This window comes from Oncorhynchus nerka, linkage group LG10, assembly GCF_034236695.1.
Source record: "Oncorhynchus nerka isolate Pitt River linkage group LG10, Oner_Uvic_2.0, whole genome shotgun sequence".
NCBI lineage: Eukaryota > Metazoa > Chordata > Actinopteri > Salmoniformes > Salmonidae > Oncorhynchus > Oncorhynchus nerka.
This window is the reverse complement of record NC_088405.1, coordinates 39,851,466-39,866,225: the sequence shown is the minus strand read 5'-3', so window position 1 is coordinate 39,866,225 and position 14,760 is coordinate 39,851,466. Positions and strand designations below refer to the sequence as shown.

The window sequence follows — 14,760 nt, the reverse complement described above, 5'->3', positions numbered from 1 at the left end:
CGCTCTGAGCCGCTCGGTGTTGCCGGAGATAGGAGTAATGAAGTTGTGGAGTCCGGAGATACAAAGGGCATTAACCTCATTAGCATGAAACCTTTTCTTCTAACTATTGTGGGACCTTTTCAGCCCTCTAATCCCCCTATTTCAAAGCTGGGTTTGTAATAAAGCTTTTAGGGTTTTTTCAAAGCTAATGGTATTCTCTGAAGATTCTTATTGCTGTTATAGTCCATGGGCCGATTAAAACTCCCCATCCATATATGGGGACCGTAGTTTGTATGTAGGCCTATAGCCCCCCTCCCCCCCTCCGAAAAGCTCCTTTTCAAGATGTGAAACAATTATAGAAATAGACACTACACCTCACATCATACACTGTGCATTGTGGGGACTTCACATGTTTAGGAGATACATAGTGTAAATATAATACAGTTTAATTTTGCAACATTTAAAACAATTTGATGTGCATTTTTCCCATGTGCATTCATTCATTTAATGGTTCACCCATTGATCGGGTTCCTATAAATATCTGGGCATTTGGATTGGCAAGGATAAAAAAAATATATAAAAAAACATGCTGATGAGCTAGTTTAAACGCCTCTCTCTAAACAGCCGGAAGCATATTGTAGTCAACTTTCCTGACAGTTCTTGACTATGGTGACACCAGTTACCAGAATGCAGCAGCCACTACTCTTAAACCGTTGGATGCTGTCTACCAAAACCCTTCGATTTATCACAGGTTGCGGTTTTAATACGCTGCATCACTGCATCATGTATTAAAAGGTTAGCTGGTCCCCATTAAAGTCCTGGAGGTCACTTCAATATTCCCTTTCTGTTTACACAACTCTACTACCCAAGCTTTCCGACTTACCTAACTTCGTTGTTGAAGCATAAAAACACGAGATACCAAACCCTTTCACAGAGTTGGTTAACTCTTGAGGTTCCTCGGATCTCCACCGAATTAGGTAAATCCTTTCTTACTTTTAATGCACCTCACTACTCAAACAATTCACAAAACGTATTACAATAGGATGTTCTAGTGCGGCTATGGCAATTTAAATGATTGACTGAGGATTTAGTAGTTGAGGAATATAACATTTTGTAGTTGAGGAATATAACCGTTTTTCTTAAATTGTGTTGTGCTGTATTTTTTTCTTTTCTTTTACATTGTATCGATGGCTGTTTTGTTTCCATGTTGTATTTAAGTGTGTTACTGTGACCAGGGCACCCTTGTGAATGAGACATTGGTGTCAATGGGTTTTCCCTGAATAAATAAATAATCAAATGTTATGTTTGAGTCACTTGTAAAAAAAAGAGACGTTGTTCTATTAAGCTCTTAGATGTAAAAACAACCAAAAAATATATATAATGTATTTTTGCCGTACAAGCGTAATAGGCTAAAACATCTAATGGGAAAAGCGTATACATGCGTTGACGCTGTTTTGTTTGTGATCAATTTGTGGGAAGAACGCGTGTACGCATATCCTACTCATGGCTGTCGGAGACAAGATTTTAAACAAAGATCTCATTTTGCTGCACATTGCAACCTTCCCTTATCGCTTCGTGAGGGGTAGTCAGATTGTACTAAATTATGTCCAACCAAGCCCCCTTGGATCCACGGATTAAGAGATTAAAGTGGACCACTGGGCAATGCATCCCCTTTCCCCCTCATATTACTCGCATGATAATTGCCTAAACTGATTTGCACTTTCACAAAAGCTCGTAGGACTCTTTGTAGCCTGAACAGACCAGACGCTGCCCCTCTAAATAAAAACGGATTAATGCAGTCTATCAGACTGAGGAGCAAATGAACGACCGGAAAAAACAACCATGCACTTGCCACAGACAAATTATTTTGGATTTTATAAATTCATTTTAACAAGCCACATTGTCTGGATTTCTTCTAAAATTAGTCATAGGCCTATCTCAAATATAGGCTAATTGTGAGACTGGTTTGACGAAAATCAAGATATATGAAGCGGGTGATTGGTGGCAGCCAATAGCCTATAAAAAGTGTTAAATAATACACGCTTGAATTGAAGAGCGTAACAGGTCTCTTTATAAAATGTCAATATATGAAAGTTGATCTAAAATCAAAACCCTAATTTTACTCCGCGCGCAACATATTGATAAAACTTTATTGACAAAATATTAACAATTACATACTTCTTGGAAGTATACTTTGTGTTAAAATTGTAGCAAACTTAACACAAACACAACATTATTTACATTCTGATAAAAGAGGGTTTAACAGAAACATTAACTTTTAGTATCTCTGTACATGGATACGCTCAGTGCTTGACGTTTTCTCGCCTCTACGGCAGTCAATTCTTGCATTAGTCCTTTGTGGCAACTCTCACGGAAGGGTCAAATCCTGACAATATGCTCGTGACAGAATAACGGAGACATGGTAAAGCTTTAGGTTTAAGGAATGTCCTGGATACTTTCCCTTTAAGTACTTTATCTGTGGTTTGATAAACTTTTATAAAGTTTTCGAAATACATTTTCTTTAAAAACACTATAACGCAGCACTGCTACTTCATACTGTTCTCACAATCACTTTAACACGATAATCATTAATTAAAAGACTGCACACTTTGTAAAAAGGAAGAAGCACAACATCTCTGAGATTGAAAATAGAGTTAAAACAAAGTTGTTTTTGAGAAAATTATCAAATTAAAACAACTACCAGAAAGTCTACCATGCAATTTAAGTTTTACAAAAACAGTTGTGGATTTTGGTATCTTGAGTGGAAACGTTCATATTTAGAAACTTTCAGAAGTGCAAATGTCCAATGTGAATTGGAGATTAATTTTTGGGTGGTTCGTGGGAGATTGTAGTGGTGGGTTGATGCGTGGAAGGTGGTCAGGTAGGTGGACTGCGATACTGTCAATCACTTTTGCCTGGGCAATTTGATATGGTTTGACAGACCCATGGTAGTGACAGCAGTGCCACCAATCGGATCTCTCACCCTCAGCTGCCGATCTCCGAAGAATCGAAATGTGACATTGGCTTTACCCTCTCTCTGTCTCTCTGTACACAGCATCCTTAGCCATGTCATCCTTCACGCCACACGGCTGTCCCAGGTTCAAACAATTTCGTATTTTAATCGTCTGAAGTTACATCAATTTCCTCCGGGCTTCCCGATCCTTGTTTAGTTGCGAGTCTCCATCGGTTTATGTGATGGGTCCCCTTCTTCTTCTGTTGCGAATCTGAACCCTCCTCCTCCAACTTTTGACGCTTGAACTTGGTTCTTCGGTTCTGAAACCACACTTTTACCTAAGGGAAATAAATAAAGGCTACAATAAATACCAAAATACTAAACAAAAACTATCCATGTGCGTAAAGTTAGAATTCAAATAGCAGAATAGCAAAAGAGATACAAGCATAGACTATAAAAGGAGTGCAAAGGCCTAGCATTTTTGCATAGGCTCTCATAGATCGCTGTGTGAAAATTTGCCCAATGCTATAGGCCCTAAATTACTTACAAGTTAGGCTAGAAGTACGGTTATTTTCAGATGGGATATTGCCTAGGTCAAAAATGGCATGCATTGCATACTCTATTTTTTTAATAGTACAAACGTAAGCCAATTACCAGACATTGACATCCCCTTGGTCGAAAAAAACGGGCGCAAACAGACCCACGAATATGCAATGCATAACAAATAAATGTCATTTAATTTCTAATAATTTCCCCAAAAATGTAAAAGCCACATTGCTTGTTAATGTTAAGCCTTTTGTAAATTCATATCAATAGGCTAGTGGGCAATATTAATATATACAAGCCATCCGTCTGACAGCTTGGCAAGTGAGGTGCATTTAATGTGCTTTCAGTCAGCTAATTGAAGTGGGTGATGGTTAATTTCTCCCTCATTCCCCTCTGAAAGCCTCCGTTTAGAGAAGAGCCGGTGGTGACACTGGGACAAAAGACACCGACCGTTCCACAAGCTGATAGGCACAAATACGATCTTAAATATGGCCAGAGAAATTCATTGAGTCCGTCTCATTCTTTTTAGCGTGCCATAGATCCTTTAAAATGGTTAACTGGTTAATTGCCCTCCATTTTGAATGGAAACCTTTTTTTCCCCAAAACAAAGTAATTCAACCCAACGAGGTTGTACAATGATCATTGATTTCTTTCATCCAACTAAAAGCCTCAAGGCCGATGGTGGTGTAGACATTTATTTTTGTATCTCTGAAACTGTGGGTTTACAGGTCAATCCAATAGTAGGCCTAATTTTGAAAAATGAATAAACGTGTGTTTTCATTTATATAATTTCCCCCCCTTCATTTCAATTTTTAAAATGGAATAGCATTTAGGCCTATGTGAAATTCCTACATTTGACTTGCAATAAGGATTAACTATAGCATGTGTGAAGTTTACCCCAATAGACAACACATTGTCGTGTTTTCAATAAATGAATAAATAATTCCCGTAATGTCACTTATGGGCTGGCATATGAATTTCTTATAAATAATTAGCCTATTCATAGAAATTTAGCATATTCACAGATACCGTAGCCAACACGAAAACAAGTTATTATTGTCCTATAGCCTAATGTAGGTAGGCCTACAGGCTATAAAACACCCCTTGAAAAACACCCCACAAACCTGTGCGTCATGTCAGGTCTGGTGCAACTTGACACAATCGTCTTTTAAATCCATCCCCTATTCAAAGTAGGCCTAATGCGGACTTAACGATACACTTGTGAATATTCAATTCATTTTCTTACCTGAGTTTCTGTGAGGCTAAGGGTGTGCGCAAGCTGTTTTCGTTCGGCACCTACGACGTAATGGTTTTTTTCAAATGCGTGCTCAAGCCGCAGAAGTTGGGAAGGGGAAAAAGCTGTCCGAATTCTTTTGGGCTTTCTGGCCAGTGCATTGTGCAAAAGGAAGCTCTCCGGGCTTGTTTCGTTACCTGAAAACGACAATGGGAGGGATATTAATTATGACCACTCTTACGTTGCAAACTGAGGCTAAAGAGATGATGATGCTATGCTCATAATTTGGCTATACCGCAGAATTGGGCCTTCTAACTTTTGACTAAAGTCTACGGCAACACTCAATTGAACATTGAAACCAATTTAGTCACAAGCAACACCTTGACCATTTTTTTTGCAATAATTTTAACAATAGCAAATTGATACAGTTTATATTATTCAAATGGCAACAATAGGGCTATGCAGTGGCTAAAATAAGCGCCGTTTCGATACAGTCTTTGGTTATCCTAAAACACTAGGCCTACACATACAAAATAGCAACACAATGGTCTACAATCACAAAGGGGCCTAGAAGCCTCTATAGCCTAACCCTTTTCAACTTTTCTTTTTAACATTAGCATACAGTCACTGGTATACTGTAAGTATATGGTGGAAAATTAGACTACATTAGCCTAACATTTTTTTTTGTCAGAATTACTATCAAGACCCTTATTAAAATAACCATTATGAAAACAGATCGTTCACTTATTATACAATTTGCATGTCACTGTTTTCAGAAAAAGATTATGTGCATCCACCAGCAAAAAAATATATAATTTTCTAATATGACAGTCCAATTTGGGGGATGATAAATTAATAGTGCGATTTTAAAATAGTGCATTGTGTACAATTTCGTAAACAGCAGTTTGGGCAATAAAAACATAGCCCACAAATACGACCCAATTCCTATTCCAAGGCACGGATGAGTACAAAAAAATTACACAGGCATCTATCAATGTAGTTAAATTGATTTGCACTCAGTTTAAACATGAAGTAAATATCTAGGCCAAATTAAATCATTATTTATTTTTCAATAATCTTTTTTTGTTGTTAAAAATAACAAGTCAATTAATTATATAGCCCTACACTTGTAAGGTTTTATGCTTATTTTTGTTTCAATGAAATGTTTTAGACGCTAAAGGACTTTTTAAAAGTCCACTCTTTGCAATTCCTTTTTTTAAAACAAAATGGAAAATTATAGGCTATAGACCACCAGCAAAATACATTTGAACCCGTGTTACCACATTGAGAAATACTATGCCGTACATTAGGCTACTAAAAGTACCCTAGCCTATTCCAGTTGAACAGTGTTCTAATTATAACAGACAAAAACAGTTTGTAAAACTGTTCGAGACAAGGCGATAGCACATATATTTCCAAAATTCGATAGCTCACTGATATTTATCATTCGTTTCTTTATTCTCATAATTACATGTTATATTGGCCTACATAAATGCTATGGAACATCCCCAAAAAAGGGCTTAACAGCATAAATAAGTAATAAATGCGTTAAAAAGACAAATGTAAATTCAACCTACCTTGGAATCTGTGACCCAAGTACCTATATCTATGTATTAGCCATGGGTAAAAAGTTGAGGGGTCCCTTTGCTGGCTGGCAAAAAGATGGTGCGGACTGTGTGAGGATGAAAGTGGGTGAGCCAACGCGTGTGGAGGTGGTACCGAATGAACTGGGACACCGGAGTTGTTCTGATGTGAGACCGCCTCAGCGAACACCAAGTCCGGATTAGAGTAGACGCCCCTGCCGCTGGAATGAAACCCGTTCAGAAATGGATTCATCTGGCTGGAGTTTGCATAGCTCAGAGCTGCTGGTCGTATGGGCTCCTCAGACCTCGACACTGGTAGAGGATTATCCTTCGCTACCAACGATTCTATAGTAAAACACCTCTTCGGTGTAGGTTGAAACATGGTTTGATAGTCAAGATTCCCCAGCTTAGAGTTTAAGAGGTGCAGGCGTACTTCGTAAAAAAATAGGTTACTACTCCACACCGAGAAAGTTTGTCAGCATAAATAACTTTGGAACGAAGAGTGCAGCAAGAATAGAAGCCAAAGTAACAACAAATCAACAAATAGCCATAAAGGTGGTCAACTGCGCCAGACAATCCATGGATGTGATCGGTTCCTCACCAGTTGTGCAAGCGATTTGTTAGTTCATGAGCCTAATTAGCGCTGGAGTCACATAAACAGCTTCCTCTGAAGCCTGTAATGGCATGGTGATTGGTCGCTGCTACTCGCCTTAAGGTTGAGGGAAGAGTCTTTAAGTGCGTCAATAGGAACAGGCACGGAGAGGCGGACTCAAGCAAAACGGAACGGATTCGTTCAGAACCAGATCTTCAGAACATTTTTACATAGGCTACTCAGCTGAACCAGTAGAAAAGCTCAAGGTACTTACGTTTGCATTTTTGTCTACCGATAAGGCCTGAGGACAGTCGGTCTTAAAGGGGCCTTTATGTTTATCAGTGTTGAGTTTTATGTTGAAGTATGGGGCTAAGAGTCGGTTTAACATTCTTTGACATAAGTGTGATACGTTGTTAGTATAAAATGTAGCCTACACCATTGACCTGGGTGTGTTTACCAATAGCCACCGCATAGTTCTGTTTAAATAGGAGTTTACCGATTTTACATTTTAGGGATACCTTTTATATTAATTTATATTTACCATTATTATGGTAATTACAGCATACCCAACTACATACCCTGGCCTCGTCTCTCCGTGTTTTCATTTTCTCCTATCAGTTTGTGATTAGTTAGGGGTTGAAGGCTCCCCAATTTCTATTGGCCGGAAGATTGGGACGATGGATATTGGATCCACACTATATTCAGTGCAGTTGGTTTGTTGTATTGACATATAAACGACCCATTTAATTTAGGCCTACGTACATTACCCTAAACACAACTTTTTTTTGCGTAGGCTAATTTCTGCTCAATGCAAGTCAAGCATTCACTGACGAAAGGTTTATCATTTGTAATTTGAGGTTTACAAAGTGCATAGGAAGATACAGGCCTATACACACGCACGAGTTTAGAAATGTATTTGGTATGCCTTTTATTTGACCATTCATTTAGCGGAAATGTCTGTACCATAATAATAAATCCACCTGTAACATATAGCCTATTATATGCCGCAATAGGTCTCCATGTCTTAGTGATATCTTCATTATTTTGCTATTGCTGAATTCCATGAAAATGCGCATGATGGTTTTCTTAAACCAATAAAGGACCTCATTTGGAATAAGATAACTATGTGTTTCTTTCATTTCACTGTAGGGTTTTAAGTCACTGTCATAATTATGATGTTCATCTTCGGGGACATATGATTCAACCCACGAGTAGACTATAAGAAAATGCTATGGGTTGTGAGTCCAAATCTGCCCGGGCTATGAGTCTCGGTAGTTTAACTTTGTTTGCGATGTTCTGCTTATTAGATATACGTGGCCAATCCGTCCTGCATTACTACAAGCCCATTACATTGATGGTAAAATTATTATGAATAACAACAAATCCATTTAAAAAAATGGATGATTATGATTATTAATTAGGTCAATTAATATTGTGCCAAGGTTACACTTTTGCGAATTAAATCTAAGATTTACTTAAAAATATAAAAGAAAGGTATCGAAGGATGACTTCAGTTGAACACATTTTACGTCGGGACAGCTCATGTAGGCTTTAGTGCCAAGTCGATCTTATGATAACATGGTAGCAAGCCATGGCTTGTACCTGAAAGCTGCACGCATTGTGTTATTTTAATAAATTATAACCCCAATAAGCATTTGTGTTGCACATCGATATTGCAACATTGCACAATTGTAGGCCGTTGTCTCCTTGCGTAGGAATATGCACTATTTCCCTCTATGTGCAGTGTCTTTGAAAAGGTCCTGTGCGTATGATTTACATTTGACCTGCTGTAGGCCTGATTTGATTTGATTTATTTCATTCACGCTCGCAGTCCACAATACTGAATTTTGCAGAATGCACAGTTACAATTAGACAACACTTAAAAAACACAAGATATTGCATTCAATTGAAAAGGTCCCATATGTCTTTTGAAACGTCCTGTGCATATGACATTTTATCTGCCATAGGCCTGTATTGATTTATTTCATTCATACTCGCAGTCCGCAAGACTACATTTTGCAGAATGCACAGTGGCATTTAGACAATATTTAAAAAAAACACAATATATTACATTAAATTAAAAAGGTCCCATGTCTTAGGAAAAAAATCAAAGTCTGATGGCTGTGGCTGTGGTAGAATTGACCTGCCTTTTTGTCCTTGCGTTGATTTTGGACAGTCGGTTCTGGTTTCAGAGGACTCTGCCAATACTGTCTCCCTTTCTCTGTGGTAGGAGATCATGTGGAGGGTGGTCAGGTTGGTTCATGGCAGTGACCAATCTTACGACTGCTTGCTCTCTCCGTGACTGTAGTGGTGGAAGGGTCAGTGGGATGTCTCTGTTTTTTTGTTATTATCTTGCTTGTCCTTTTCTGTACACGGTGCAGCTTGCTGCTTCTTTGTGTAGCCCAACAGCAAGACATTGTCTGGCATACTCCAGGCATCAGATGGCCTATATATAATAATGGCCTGCATTAGTCAATGAGATAACGGACGTTTTGCAGTTACAGACTGATAAACAGTAGGCTAATGCATCTACTTCAGCACTAAGGCAGAATATTAGTGATAATAAAATTAAAAAATAGAACAATAATTATTATTATTATTAGTTATTATTAGTTCATCAGTATTATTTTCCAGAAATTATGATATTAATAGCATAATAATAACAATAGGCCACATGCCTATGTAGTAACGAATAAATATAGGTCTACTCAGTTAGATCTACTTTAGTGAATTGATGCTAAGAGGTAAATGAATAAAAACATTGTTAACAATATAGCTAGCAAGATTCCCTTATATTACACTGGTCTCATTCTTTGGATTGTTTATTATTGGAATCCATTCAATGAACCAGGGATGAAGTAGCGTTTCTCATGGGTGTAGGTTCAGTAGGCTAGCTGTTCAAAACTGCGTCACCTACTGGTAGCCTTGGCAATGTAAATATGTACTTACGCGGATAATCGTTTGTTTATCATAGATTTTTGTTGTTGTTGCAGTTTAAAAAAATGTCCGCTGCACATCTGTTTGTATAGTCCTAGATTATTTTGGTAAAACTCAATTATTCTTTTTACAGCATCCATGACGGATGGTTCTACACCAGTATGGTTCGTGCGACTTCTTGGTTTTGACCATAGAGATAGATAGAGGAATCTAGTACCCAAAAGCCTATCTTGTAGCATGAGCAGCGCCCATTGACTACTTTCACCATTTTTAAGTAGTCAAGTGGGTGGGACTTCCTAAGGGTTAAGGAAGAATCACATAATTCCATCCGGGTTATCAGGGGGATCATCCAATGATTTATAGATTTATACTTGTGTGCAAACATTCCATAACGTCAAGTGGCAGTAAATCAAATCACATTTTATTCATCACATGCTTCATGAACAACAGGTGTAGACTAACAGTGAAATGCCTACTTACGGCCCTTCCCAACAATGCAGAGAGAAAGAAAATAGAGATATCATAGAAAAGTAAAACACGTTATAATAAAAGTAATAATAAATACAAAATGAGCAACGATAACTTGGCTATATACACAGGTACCAGTACCGAGTCGATGGGTACGAGGTAATTGAGGTAGATATGTACATATAACTAGGAATAAAATGACCTATAATAAACAGTAGCAGCAGCATATGTGATGAGTCAATAAAAGTTAGTGCAAAAAGGGTCAATGCAGATAGCTATTTGGTTCACTATTTAACTAACTATTTACAGTCTTATGGCTTGGTGGTAGAATCTGTTCAAGAATCTGTTGGTTCCAGACTTGGTGCATCGGTACTGCTTCCTGTGCAGTAGCAGACAGAACAGTCTATGACTTGGGTGGCTGGAGTCTGACAATTTCCTGGATGGCAGGGTGCTCGGCCCCAGTGATGCACTGGACTGTACGCACTACCCGATGTAGAGCTGGTTGCCAAGCAGTTACCATAACAAGCGGTGATGCAGCCAGTCAAGATGTTCTCAATGGTGCATGGTGTAGAACTTTTTCAGGATCTGAGGGCACATGCCAAATATTTTCAGCCTCCTGAGGGGGAGAAGACATTGTTGCACACTCTTTACAATTGTGTTGGTGTGTGTGGACCATGATAGATCCTCAGTGATGTGGACACCGAAGAACTTGAAGTTCTCAACCCGCTCGACTACAGCCCTGTCGATGTGAAATCGGCCAACCTTGGCTTTATACCTGTTCAAACAACACACTGCAGGTGGCAGTATGCCCCCTTTCAGTTTCTTTACCAACTCATAGAAGTAGTAGAATAAGAAATTCAATACTTCAAAATCGACATGGCCTCAAAGGAGCTGCAGGTACTCTCACAGACACAAACAACAGTCCTCTATTCTTCTCTATGGTTTTGACCAACATTCAGCGATGGTGCGCTGTCGGCCTCCGGTGGACATCTTGTGATAGTGCGGTAGAATTATTAGTATGCTTTTTACACCCGTTATTAAAAAGTTGCAGCTTAACTATTCTTTACTAACACTCTAAATGTGTTAATTTCAGTTACAGGAAACAACAAGAATGTGAGAAAAATGGCTGAACTATGTCTTCGAAATTGTACTCATCGAGAAACATATTATGTCATCGCTTTGTATCGTGCTTTCAGAAAGTATTCACACCCTTTGACTTTTCCCACATTTTGTTGTGTTACGAAGTGAGATTCAAATTTATTTCATTGTATTTTTTTAGGTCAACTTTCTACACAAAATACTCTGTAATGTCAAAGTGGAAGAAAACTTCTAACATTTGTATAACAACAAAAAAAATGAAGAAAAATAAAACACGAATATATCTTGATTAGATAAGTATTCAAACCCCTGAAGCAATACACGTTAACATCACATTTGGCAGCAATTACAGCTGTGAGTCTTTCTGGGTAATTCTCTAAGAGCTTTCCACATCTGGATTGTGCAATATTTGCCCATTATTATTTTGAAAGTTCTGTCAAATTGGTTGTTGGTCACTGCTAGACAACCATTCTCAGGTCTTGCCATAGATTTTTAAGCAGATTTAATTCAAAACTGGAACTCGGCCACTCAGAAACATTCACTGTAGATTTGGACTTATGTTTTAGACTATCGTCCTGCTGAAAGGTGAATTAATCCCTCAGTGTCTGGTGGAAAGCAGACTGAACTAGGTTTTGTGCTTGGCTCCATTCCATACTTTTTTTATCTGGAAAAACTCCCTAGTCCTTACTGATTACAAGTATACCCATAACATGATGCATCCACCACTATGCTTGAAACTATGGAGAGTGGTACTTACGAATGTATTGTATTTACCCCAAACATAACACTTTGTATTCAGGACAAAAAGTTAATTGATTTGCCACATTTTTTGCAGCATTACTTAAGTGCCTTGTTGCAAACAGGATGTATGTTTTGGAATATTCTGTACAGGACTCCTTCTCTGTCAGTTAGGTTAGTCATTGTGGAGTAACTACAATGCTGTTGATCCATCTTCAGTTTTCTCCTATCACAGCCATTAAACTCTTTAACTGTTGTAAAGTCACCATTGGTGAAATCCCTGAGCGGTTTAGTTCCTCTACGGCAACTGCATCTTTGTAGTGACTGGGTGTATTGATATGCCATCCAAAGTCTAATTAATAACTGCACCATGCTCAAAGGGATAACATTCAACGTTTGCTTTTAGTTTTTTACCCATCTACCAATAGGTGCCCTTCTTTGCTGTGAAGCATTGGAAAACCTCCATTGTCTTTTTGTTTGAATCTTTGTTTGAAATCCACTGCTTGGCTGAGAGATTTGACAGATTATTGTATGTGTGGGGTACAGAGATGAAATAGTCATTCAAAAAAATCATGTTAAAAATGTAAATTGAATCCATTTTAAATGCAGGCTGTAACACAGAGAAATGTGTGTGGGGGGGGAGTGTGAGGGGTGTGAATACTTTCTGAAGGCACTGATATAGGCCTAGCCTATTTAATTATCAAAATTGTGTGTAAAGATGAAGCATTTCAAACTATTTCCCCCCCCAAAATAATAAAGTAATCGATTATTAAGTCACAACATAGGCTACGATGCATTGACATATCTAATATAGTAAGCTAATATAATCATGTAATATTTTTCCATGTTCATCAAATTGAAACGGATGAAAATAGCTGTTGAGGCAGAATAATTCCTACAAACTATTCTAGAGCCAACATTTTTGCATAATGACTATTGAAAAAATACACGTGTAAAATATTGCTGAATGATAAGCTTTGTAAAGTAGGACTAGTATTTTCTACAGCCTTCACGTAAAACCAATACGCTGTATCATAACATTTGCACTCTGCTACACTTTTGCGAACTAATTCTGTGGAGAAAAAAAAAAAAGCAAACATATTGGCCAACACAACTTCCCCTATCTTCATAATCATAGCCCTAATATTGCACATTTTAATCGGCCGTGATTTTCGAAACTAAAGGTGTGCGTGTTTGTGTGACTGTGAGTGCGTGTTGACATATCCCACCTGATTTTTCAGACTACGGTGTTAGCCGACTCCTTTTAAATTGACATGAAAAACAGTTTACCCCAGTTCCCTATAAAGGTAACTTTTTTGAAAGAAAAAAACAACCACAGATGTGTACGCAACGGAATAATAGTTATGCATTTGACAGCCCTATATTTGCAGCATATATCAAACAATCTACATTAGCCCTATATTTGATGAATTTTCTTTTTTAGCTTTTTTCGTTTTGTATTTATACATCACCCTTGCCTTTCTGGTTTAGGCTATGTAGCTACTTTACATGGCTTTGCTTCAAATACAACTGCATTTCAATACCTCAAGAGGAAATAGTTGTAGCGCATTCCTTGCAGAGATCACTGCAAATAGCCTCCTTCCATGGTGGCAAAATAATATAACATATTCTACACGCATTTCAGACACGTCACAGTTGGCCCACCACTAATATATCAAATTAGGCCTAAGATCCAAAATCACACAAATATGTCTATCGAACTAATGAGGGGTAGTGTTGTGGTTTGGCTAGTTAATAGGACGCGTAAAGAATGGACACAGACTGGTTGCATGAACATGTAAGATTCGAAATGAAACCAACCGTAGCTTCTTTACACATTCTTATGGGTAGAATCCAAAGGTCAAACGAGTAGGCCTACACTCGATGGGGATGGGACTGGGAGATGATTGAACCCTTTGTTACATAGCCTATTCCTACATAATTGTATAGCCAGCCTAGGCTACATAAACCCACAAAGAGCTTTGTTACTTGTTTTTACATTCTCAAGTAGAAACATGTATTTCCCCTACAGAGAATTAAAACTAACAGGGAACAACTTTTCTCAAATGAACTAACCTCTGGATTTAAGATTTTCAGCCATTTCAACTGAGATATAAGATTAAATGCGATTCTCTAGCTTTCACTCCCCCTTATGGATTTAAAAGGAATGGACTGCTGTAAGAAATATGCTGGAAACTCTCCCCAGCCATGCTCACTCGAATCCAAGGGTGTAAACCCTATCAATCCCGAGATTCTAGCAAAAATCGACATTTCATTTATCTGACTTTCATTAATCCAGCCCTTATATTTGTCCTCACAGTGAATTGTTTTACCATTTCATTTTCAGGACAACCAGGGCTACAAGTAGAACACAAAACGATTTGATTGTTGCATTCGTGACTTTTATTTAAAAAGGACCAAGTGTAAGAAAAACTCTACAAAGAACAAGCTATGCTCTAACCAAGCCTTCAGGCCTCGAGCCTCAACAGAGAAATAAACTGTTGCCCAAAGTACTTTGTTAATAAAGGCTTTATCTATAAACATGCAATATGGTTGAATGATTTAAAATAGAACCAGACACTAGATATTGAGTGAGACCAATTATACCGAACAAAAATATATAAGCAACATC

At 38.0% G+C, this 14,760-nt stretch overlaps 1 protein-coding gene across 1 annotated transcript; it reads right to left on the bottom strand.

Annotated features, from left to right (window-relative positions):
- Nucleotides 1–407: 407 nt before the first annotated feature.
- On the bottom strand, nt 408–7,016 carry LOC115135297 (homeobox protein EMX2-like). The gene is made up of 3 exons (XM_029669834.2): nt 6,290–7,016; nt 4,725–4,909; nt 408–3,270 (listed from the first exon to the last, which is right to left on the bottom strand). Exons 1-3 carry the CDS (start codon nt 6,675–6,677, stop codon nt 3,097–3,099), a joined length of 747 nt encoding a protein of 248 aa, XP_029525694.1. The 5' UTR covers nt 6,678–7,016; the 3' UTR covers nt 408–3,096.
- Between the last annotated feature and the right edge of the window lie 7,744 nt (nt 7,017–14,760).